Source organism: Crassostrea angulata, chromosome 9 (assembly GCF_025612915.1).
Source record: "Crassostrea angulata isolate pt1a10 chromosome 9, ASM2561291v2, whole genome shotgun sequence".
Lineage (NCBI taxonomy): Eukaryota > Metazoa > Mollusca > Bivalvia > Ostreida > Ostreidae > Magallana > Magallana angulata.
The window spans coordinates 5,863,313-5,874,490 of NC_069119.1; the positions used below are offsets into that span (position 1 = coordinate 5,863,313).

At 33.8% G+C, this 11,178-nt stretch overlaps 1 protein-coding gene across 1 annotated transcript; it reads right to left on the reverse strand.

Moving 5' to 3' along the window:
* Positions 1-337: 337 nt before the first annotated feature.
* Positions 338-9,011, reverse strand: LOC128162457 (putative defense protein). Its single transcript, XM_052825668.1, is given in 6 exon segments — positions 338-782; positions 3,203-3,291; positions 4,285-4,454; positions 5,083-5,281; positions 8,824-8,978; positions 8,981-9,011. Coding segments are annotated over 6 exon segments (804 nt in total). The 5' UTR covers positions 8,997-9,011; the 3' UTR covers positions 338-607.
* Between the last annotated feature and the right edge of the window lie 2,167 nt (positions 9,012-11,178).

Consider the following 11,178-nt stretch of genomic DNA (forward strand, 5'->3'; position numbering starts at 1 on the left):
TTAGCTTTTAGAATGAAAAAAAAAATAGGCGAAAGTTTATAATTTTTGTATGATGAAAAAACACAAGGATATAAATCTTGTTGTTATTTATTGATTATGAAAATATAACTTTAAATGATGATTGCTAAAGTAACAAAAATAGTAACACTAACTAAGCAATGTTAATTGTATAGTTTGTTAATATGATTAACTGCATCTTAATTAGAACTTGTATAATTATATATACAATGACGGAATAACAAAAAATACAGCTTATCAATATCATAAAGATAGAATATGTAATAATATCTATGCTAACAACTATATTTCTACTTTAAAAAAATATCTTTGCAGAGAATTCGCCAAGAAAATTGATTTATTGAAATAAAAGTTTAATGAACATCAACAATAACATTAATACATGTAAACTCCTGTGACATGGTCAAAATAGTAAACACTAGCGCCATGATAACAGGCATTTTGGGGCCATTGGTCAAATGAACTTTTCTAAAAGTTATAGTTTACGCAGATATGTTAGATTCAAGCTAATAATAATTCTACTAAGTTACCGGTCAATCACATTATTTATGTAGGCAATTATGTACATGCAATTGCTGTTTTAATTCTCTCATCGTAAAAATAAAATGGCGGAGAAAAGTAGAATGATGATTGAGGTCAGAGGGCAGCCGTGAATGGAGGTCACGCCACTACAGGCCTTGACCTCTTCGTTGGAGGTCACGTCTTTGATGAGCGGGGAGAGAACATTGGTCCAAAACAAGGTCTTGTTTTTCACTATGGTACCTCTGTAACGAGAAGGAGAGATTTTTGAAATAAGTTACTATTTGTTAGGGAAACCTTCAGCTTGCTAGTTTATTTGTTTCATTTCTTTTTGTGTCTCTAAACATAAACAAATCACCATAATTTTTCGTATGAAGTAATAACACTTTAAGGAGGAACAGAATAGAATGCATATTATTCGGGATTTTCATAACCTGGAGTTATCGTTCGTAACACGAGTTATCTCTCCATTAGAGCAGGTATACGATATTTTACCACTATAAACAAAAGTAATAAGAAACGTTTTTTGTCTTGTTTAATCGGTTATTGGTGTAAATTGTCAATGTATAAAGACAATTATGCAATTAAAGGATGATGTAATAATGCAAAACAGTTAGGAGATTTGAATAGCGCGTTAGCATCGTTTTTGAAAGTACAAGTGCAGGGGGGGGGGGTTAATCCAAACAATCTTGACAAACCGTGAAAATTCTAATCCTTGTGTGTTGGGGGAGGGGGTATAGCGAACTGCGTACCATTAATCATAACTTCGATTTCACGTTTCCTTCTTTTCACAGATTCATTTCAATTTTTTTACATGGATGGTTCTCCCCAAAAAGTAGTTGGGAGGACTTTATGTTTATGCACGTTTTAATAAGTTAACGTATGAAAACTCTGCTGCAAGAAGAAGTGGGGGATGGGGGCTCCCTGCCTCCCCCTCCTTTATGCTACGCGCCGGCAACCTACCAATAATTATTGCTATTGCTTGCGATGAAGTGCGTACATGTGGTTTCAGCTGATACATTATATTTTCCAGTGAAGTGGACATGCAAAACAATCATAAAGACACATCTGGCCACCTCTTTAAAGAGAATTTTGTTATTATTTGATATTTATATTAATAGTTCATTCCAAAACATGTTTTTCATGTGTATGGCTTATTGATATTAATTTTGCTCTTGTGCATTTTTTTTTAAATCAGCTTTAATATTTTCTCGCACTATACCATAATTTGTTTGCTACAGATGGCACGTATATAAAGTACAACTCAATTATATAAAGGGCAATGTGATAAATGATAAAAGTAATAAAGGTACTTAAAGTAAAACAAACAAACTTCAAAAGGTGTGTTTAAGCGGTCTCATTAAAGGCTTGAAGGAAACAAGTACGTCTTATTTTAAACCGAAAACAAATTCTTATTTCGATGAAATCTATATAATGATATAGCACTGAGCTCTAATTTCAACACTGTCATTCCTCTTAACCCTGTAATATCTATTTAATACAATGAATCTGTTTTGTTTGGAAATTCAAATGGAGGTCATTGATTAAACATCGTACATGACAGATACAGCTGCCTGAATTGATGACCGTCGGTGCCTGGTTAGATACCAATACTACCTGCGTCTATATATGTTTCATGAATGCATGGCATTTTGAACGAATATAGAAAACATCTTAACAGGCTTGCGCAAACTTTGAATTTGAAAAAGTGGGAGCAGACCGACCTAAAATCATGACGAAAAACAATTAAAAAATAAAAATCAATTGATCAGTTCACAAATTCCAAAAATCCAATCCCGTTAAATAGGGGTCTCGTACATGTATATCTGAATTTAATCGGAATTATATATATATGCGTAGTTTCCCTATATTATAGCATTGTCCTCACAAAAAAAAAAATAAGGACAGTTTATTAAGAATTTATATTTCTATATTTGATTTCTAGAAAAAACTCAATTTTCAATTCCAGCCCTTTCTAAAATTCATAACATCTTTCATTTCTGCGTATCAGGTGAAGTTAAGTTGTTTTACAGAGATATTACTATTACCACCATCCATCCATTAGCTCTATTAGCTGTTAGCTCTAAAATCGACAAAAGCATTAATTGTTCGACAATTTAAGAATCAAAATGTCTTTCATTCGCAATGTTTTCCGATTGATCAAAAATTTGTACATCACATTATAAATGTTATTGATTGTAATCAAACGTATTTCTTATGATATGCTGATTTTGATTGTTTTTTAATTCTAATTTACTGTTGATGATTTCTGTTTTCAAACATTATAAAAAAAATTGTCGGAAGAAAAGTCGTACGTATATTTGTAAACTCCCGCACTGCTTACTCATATTTGGATACCCGGAAATAAAGCATACCTGCTGTAAGGGGCAGATAACTCTTTCAGTAACGATAACTCTAGTTTATGGGAAGACTGAATAATTGAGCACTGAACTATTTATTTGGTAAACATGGCTTTGATTGGCTTTGATTTCTTTCTTTCTACGCATATATATTACATTAAAAATGACGGTTGTTCAAGTGTATCAACGTCTTTGTTGTAGTGTATAAGTCTCTTTCATTGTTTTGTGCTAAATGCTCCTTTAGCGGTCTGGTGAAAAATTTAAGAAAACCAGTTAATTTGATTGAACAAGAGGAAGACTCGTACATGAAATAAATGTGGCCTGTGGGCGCCGGGGCCGTCCAATAAAACACGTTGCTCTCCACGTGACTGTGGTTCTTGTGCACCACGGCGCTCTACAAAAACAATAGAATCAAAGAACTGTCAGTACTGGGGGTATTTTTTTTCACAAAGTAGGATAGACTTGCTCAACTAAGTCTGATAATAAATGCTTTCTTTGATACCTTTTAAGGGGCATGGTTACGATTTTGATTTAAAAAACCCCTCTGTTTTTGATGTTTTCAATGCTTCAGTGAGGCATTTCTTGTAGTAAACAAAAATTTGATTCTCAGTCTTAGAGTTATATTTAGCGCAGGTCACAAAAAGAGTCGTAGTGTTATGTAAACAATGCACATGTCATGTTTTTGTTTAAATTTTGAATGTTGATACGATAACGGAAACAAATACATGACAAAGCTTTGTTTACATAACAAAGAATTGTGAACTCTGCATCTCGTTCATAACTTGACGACTTCCACTTAAATTTTGGTTGACTTAGAAATGCCTTGTGAAGCATTGTAAACATTAAAAATTAAAATATTTTTTGACAAACATCGTGACCATACCCCTTAAATGACTTTAAACAAAGTATAACCATTTGCTTGCACAACTCCTTACAAAAACTGCCGTTCTCAGATATATAAACAAGGTTCGGTTGTATAGTTTTGCGGTATACTAAGCATTCATTAATATTCAAGGGTATCAATTTTCGTGGATAAATAGATAGAGTTTCATGAATACGTAAACTCGTGGCAAATGACCATATCACGACAAAATTTTAATAGAAAATGCACTTCAATCAAAATTTAATTTCGTGGATCAACTTAACAACGAATCCACGAAAATTGATATTCAACGAATATTGATGGTGAAACCAAAGTGTTGTTAGAAATGCCTTGTGAAGAATTGTAAACATTAATAAAAAAATTGAGCAAATCGTGATCATACTCCTTTAAATGAATTTAAACAAAGTGTAACCTTTTGCTAGCACAACCCTTTAAAAATTGTCGTTTTCAGATACACATATATAAACAAATTCGGTTGTATAGTTTTGTAGTATACTAGTATACCTGTGGATTGCTTTCACAGTCCATGGTATCGAGGAACCATTCGTTGGCCTGTAGAGAGAAATTCCCGTGGCTCTTGGTCGGTTTGTCGAGGCCACAGGCGGACCTACGGGCCTGTATCATCATGCCTTCATAGTACGACACCCCGTGGAGACCAGTCGTATTTATTGTGACTGAAACAAATGGCGAAAACATTAACATTTATATGAAAAGATGCTGGCAAACATATTTTGTGTATGAGTCACAGCGTGTTACATAGTTGTGTAAAGGCTTCAAAATAAAAATGCTTGAATTGCAACACTCTGTTAAGTTTGTCTTCAATACTAAGTTTTTGTTAATTTTTTAAATTTCTTTCAATTTTTTTTTATTGTCTTCTATATTGTTGCGTTTACTTAGCTTTTTAAAAATGTTCAAAGTATATCATATTAGAAGAAAATTTAAAACGAGTGTAGCTTAACAGAATCGTTCACTTTTTTTCTATTTTGGCTGTGTACACTCATCTATGATCAATCCAATGAAAATTAGATGCTGTGTGTCCGCTCACATGAGATTACTATGATTATCGATCGTTTATGAGCTCTATCAAAGAATCACATTAAAAAGATATTGATTTGCAATGAATCTTACTTTAAGATAATTATGCTTTTGAAAGAGAACTATAACAACATGATCAGATGCGCATGCACGCACCTTCGAAGGAAACGAAATATCTATCAACGGACGTGCGTTATGGAACGTTTTCTATGAAAAGTCAACTAATGGTTATGGGAGAAAACGTTTTAACGAAAAGTAAGTACTTACTTTGAATAACATCACCCGCTCTGTATGACGTTGAGTTTACCAGTATTTCGAAAGGCGGGGGCGACTTTTGAGCTTCCACTCCGTGACCCTTGGGAAACATGCTCATACAAGCTCCCAATGGTGGTCCATAGGGGTAAGGTGTTACCCCGGGGATGAAGACCAATGCTGCCAGAAGCACCAAGTTCTGCATGTTGAGTACCTATCAATTACGGTTAGAATTCGTAGAATTTAACAAAGTACAAACAAACCAAAATGTCTTTTGTTGTTAGACGTTGTTCTTGTTCTGCTCGTATTATGCAACTTGCACCGCTTATATTTCTAAGAATAGCAGGCACTTGTTGGAACATCAACAATTATTACGCATCTACAGGGTGTTTTTAAAATGCATCCGACACATTATTAAAAGGTTCGACGAGAAATAAAGCTGATGAATGTAATTTATTATGTTAAAAAGTACATTGATATCAAAGTGTTAAGAAAAGGAAAAGTCTACAACTGAAATATCAGATACATTTCTTTTACAGTTTCGTATAGTTTTCGCAGTAAGCAAAATCGGTTAAATAGTACTGATTTTTTATCATTAGCATCCGGGTTAAAAAACATGTACTGTGACACCGTAAATTCTGTCTTTTAATATCTGACAAATAACACTACTTGATTGATTAAGGAAAAAATAACTTGAATTTGGATTTTATATTTAGCAAGCACACGTTGTAACATTTTGTTTTCAAGTAGATATAGATATCGAATTTTGAACATTCTGGATAAGTAATGATATTTTTTTTAGCAAAGAATCGCAGCATAATGTGTCTCACGTGGATTTTTAAATAGAATTAACACGAATTTTTTACGAACGAATTTTACACGAAATTTTTCTTGCCAGATATCACGAAATTCATTTAATATGCGATTATGCGTGAATTTCATGGAAACTCGTATTTTAAAAGGGGGGTGCAGCCAGATGATCTTGTACATTTGTGGATAAGAATGTAAACATTTCTTGAACTGGTTGGTTCTTTCCGATGCTAACCAAAACTCTTGCCAAAAGATAAAAAAAACCCATTAAATATGAGGTTCTACACGTTGTTTTTTTAATGCAAATTATGCATACAAGAATTAGAACAATTGCTTTTTTAAACACCCAGAAGAGCTGTCGAACTCCGTAGCTGCGGATTTTTTTCTAAGATTTAGATATCTGAAAAAATATGAAGAAGGTTCATGAGGATCTATTCATGGGATCTATTTTTAGAACAAGAAAAATCCTGTCTATACTGAGAACTCCTGTGTCTATGGAGACACATTGACGTTATACTTTTTTTAATTCGAAGAAAAAATTATTTGAAATTAAATAAATAAAAAAAAACCCCAGATCACACCAATGGTGTATGGATTAAAGTGTCAATTGTTGAAACCTGACACTTTAGACCTTTTACACTTTACTCAAGCGAATCAGCCCGTGAACGTTTATATGCATATATTCTGTTATCTTTCGATGTTTCGTTGTGAAAATTTCAAGTTATTTCTCTTTCTTCGTTACGCTTCATGTTTTCAAGATCGTATAGAAAGATGAAAGAAAAGAATTTAAGCGATGAAAGAATCATCATTTTCGGTTGCCCAATTTTTGCACACAGGGGAGTTCGTGTGCACCCGACAGGATTTAAATCGAAGGACATTCCAATAAGAACGAGAAGAAAACAAATGATTCGACAGCATTTATTTACAGCTTTTTAATGTATGAGCAGCCAACGACATGTTATGTAAAGGATTTTAAGCTACTATTATATTTGTGAATATAGATCTACACTAAAGCTTACCAAAAAAGGTCAGCAGTAGATGGTCCAGGTCCTCAGTCTGCACGTCTTCAGGACAATGGAATAAAGGCGCTGATGAGTGTTCACTGTAATTGAGCTCTATTGATAAGTGGCACCGAGCCCGACGTAAATACCACACTACCAATAATTAAGATCCCTATTTCATTAATACCAGAACAAGTGACAACCCTTCCCCTCTAATACCCAACTCCATTCAATTGAATAAGATTACACTAGTGAACTGAAAATAAACGCATGGTTTCATATTTACTATTTTCAGCTCTTTATATACATACCTAATAAGTAATGACTACCATTTGCATAGTCATATGATATTTATCGCCCCATTTACATATATTTCTAGATGCATCTCCTTCACGTCTTATTGTGCAGTGTATGTCTTAGAAATCCAAAAGATGCTGAACAGATTTTTAATGAAGGCGAATAAATCTGACATACATGTAACGCTACAAATGACCAAATGTGCTGCATAAATATCTTGGGACAGACTATAGTGCTTACGAACAAAGCAATTGCATGAAACTTCTTTTTTTATAAATAAAAAATTGTTATATCAAGTCCCTTTCACAAGCCGGTAACGAAATCTTTTTAAAACACATAAATTTTACAAACAATTGCTTATGGTCTACTGTAAAAGCAGCCACTTTGTCGTAAGATCTGAGCTGGATTTAATTTTCTGTGGTGTCACACATGCATCCAGTAGTTATGAGGTTAATCATTTCATCTGCCGATCCCACAGGAGTACATAAAATTGCAGGCAAAGTTTTACTGATTTAGATGAAATGATAAAAAATACATCGGTAGTTCAAAATCAATTGTAAACAATATAAAAAGGTAAAGAAATATGAAAAATTAAAAAAAATTCACAACAGTGTTTGATGTGTCTTACCTTTGGGTTTTGAGTATTAATATATCCTTTCCCGCGGTAATACACAAATCAACAACTATAATATTATTTGTATTCTGAACCCACTTGTGATCAAACAGTAATTGGAGTTAGACGGGTCGGACATAAATTTTTCACAATATGTATGGGCTATCACTAAAACAATCAACACGCTCTGCCAGTCACATGTATCTAACTATTTCGGGGAAATGTGTACCATGCAATCAAATCATTCAGATGTATATTTTTTATTATTTCTTTTTAAAAACTTAACGCCCCTCATGAAAGTGCCTCGGAAAGCAGACTAAATCAAGAAAAATTCAACCGCATGTTCAGGAATTTTATTTTTCCTGTAAAATAATGCTGTTTTGGTTAGTATGAATTACATGCATACCTTTGTGATAAAAGTAAGACTGAATCAAGAGTCGAAGTATACAAAAGGGAAGATTTCTGTACTTTTGAATAATTTTGTACCAAGTGACAATATTGTAGCTCTGAGCCAAACATGGCCTATCCAACAGAAACATCTATAACTGAAGATTGTTTCAAACAATGGTTTATATCTGCCACAGAAGCAGTTAATTACAATAATTTTTTTTTCGAAAGGAGAATGCACATGAAAGCTCATATTGGAAGAATACAAAAAAGGGCCTGGTGAAATTTTAAGATATTAAATTGAATGAGTAATACTGTTTAGTTGACAGGTTGGAGAAATGATCGAAACACAACACCCCCCCCCCCTTTTTTCAACTATTTTGCATCTAAAAGTTTTAAAATTTTATGATATCCACTGGAGTGCATAATTTAAATGACGGGAGGCATTTTAAAAATTCATGCATAATTTAAAGTAAGGTAATGCTCTGGATTTATATTTTATAGAAATATTTTATGACTCCACTCCTTGACTTTGTAATTGCAAGAGGGTTTATATAGGCTGTGCCAGTTGCCAATTCCATCTAAATATCAATAAATTATTTTTTAATGTACAGTCACTAACTGACTATCTATGGATATATTCTTGACCATGATTTCATTAACAAAATTACCACCCCCTATTACAGCCCGCTCCCCAAGGAAAAGTTCTCGATCCGCGCATATGATCCCATCACCCATCACCGATTGGAGGAGAGTTTCCTTATCGTTCCAGCGCCTGTGGATCAAGACAGCAGACCTTTTTTCAGGTTCGCATCCGACATATCGATCTGCAATTCTCCCTCTCATTTTCGAGCACGCTCAATTGGATACCCGGTGTTTTGGTATATCAGAAACATATGGAAAAGCAAGCTCATTTGCCTGCAGAAAAACGCTTTGTTTCATGCAAAGCCCTGGTCATTGAAAAAAAAATTGTAGAACATGCTTCCGTCGCATGGTTAGGTATTTTTCTGCAATGCTTGCTACCTAATTAACCATTGACTATAAAAAACCAATAAATGTATTTCATTATTCTAGTAACACAAACCCTCTACACTTGTTCCCACGATGTAAACATTCCAGACGTTAAAACTTGCTTAACACACCTTACAGAATATATCTGGGGGAGGGGGGTCAATATGCTTCTCCCTGCGCTACTGTGCATTTGACGTGACCTTTTTGTCAGGCGCGGATCATCACTTCAAACTCGACGTTTCGTTTGATCGGATGATCCGCTCCTTGGAACTTCGTGTGATCCCACTCCTCGGTCAAGTTATTGTTAAATGTATGTAATATAATTATATAATAATATGACAAATCACCCTTAAAATGTTCCGTTTATAGTAACTTAAAACCTCTGAACAACTGACTTTACAACATAGAAGAAATACAACGTATAACTGATGCGTGAACACCATCTAATATTACAAAGGTGGTTTCTATATAATATAGAGTGCATGTTGAAGGGCGAAACGTGTGCCCTTTAAGTAGGAAATGAGGTCATTTAAAAAAAATGTGGATCTGAATGTTCAATTTTGGGGTAACTGCTGATGTATAAAATGTCTGTTGACAGTGAGGTAAACAATAAACCCCTGTCACGATCCGTCAAAGTAGGTCAAAGTAGGTCAAAGAGGGCAGGGTTGCGGAAGCCAATAAAAAAAGTCATAAAAGGAGGGAACAACACAAGGTATCAAAACAATTTGAAGAGAATTTCCAAATAAGAAAAACCAGACTCCCAAATCAGATTTAAATTTTTTTTTCTTCTTGTTTTAAAAGCCATTTCCTTTACTGTTATCAGATTACACGCGAATCATTTAAGTTACTCAATTTTGATTAAGAATATTAATTCAAGATCATTTTAAGCAAAAATTACAGAAAGAGGAGGGAGAGGTAAGTGTTGAGGACTCTGAGATTTCTGCACAGACAACGGTGGGATGATTTTACTTCTATCTGGCTCTGGTATTTAACATTTTACAATTTATTGCCTCGTAAAAATTACGCTGGAAGGAAAAAGTTACTGCACCCATAAAGATAAAAACTGGTTTGGCAGATAAGCTATTTATAGAGGCAATCACAACACATTTGTAAACAGAAGTGAACAATTGTAGTAAATGTAATTTTTCCTTTTAGCCTTCTGTCAAAAGAATGTCTTTTCTTTAAACCCGAACGAACGAACAAAAGAAAGAAAGACGACTTCCTGTTTTTTGTACATGAATGCATGCGTACCCTTTTCTTTTAAATTACAAGGTGACATTGAATTAAGATCCGTCAGGTTAGGTAATGTTTTTGTCTCCTTAGTTAAATGTGAATTAATTAGCGTTGATAAATTAATTAGAAAGCCTCATTGATCAAACAAAATTAAAAAAGGAGATTTGATAATTTTTTTTATGCTATACGTTTATATTTCATTCCACTAACAGATTTAAGCTAAGAAGGACATCCATGTAATGAAATTTTCAGAATAAAAAAAAAATGGATTAAAAAGTATGTTGTGTTCATGTATTTAAAAACAATTAAAAAAATACATGTAGGTTACCTTGACAAAAAAAATCAGTTACATGTTTCTTGGAATTTAAGTGAGTTCGTTCCATTAATAAATTATTTAACTGATATGTGAATAAATATGGGCCCGTTAAACATCTACTATTTCTTTTAAAGCGTTCAATCATCAAAAATGACATATATTTAAAAATTGCAGCTTACCTGGATATGTGGCAAATCTCACACCAACCGGTTGAGAACGGTCTGTGCAAGCCAATATTCGAGGGGTGCAGAATCACTCAAGCAGGAGAATTACGAGAAAAAATTCGGTCATAAGTCACAGGGTGGGGCTATTGGGCCGTGCGTCTGTGAATCGACCCAGGAAAGTAGAAATGGGCAAAATATTAGTTGTTTGGAAATAACAAAGAAGAAATATCTAGCCCAAAAAATGAAGTTTGAAAGTCAAATTGGGACGAAAACTGTATA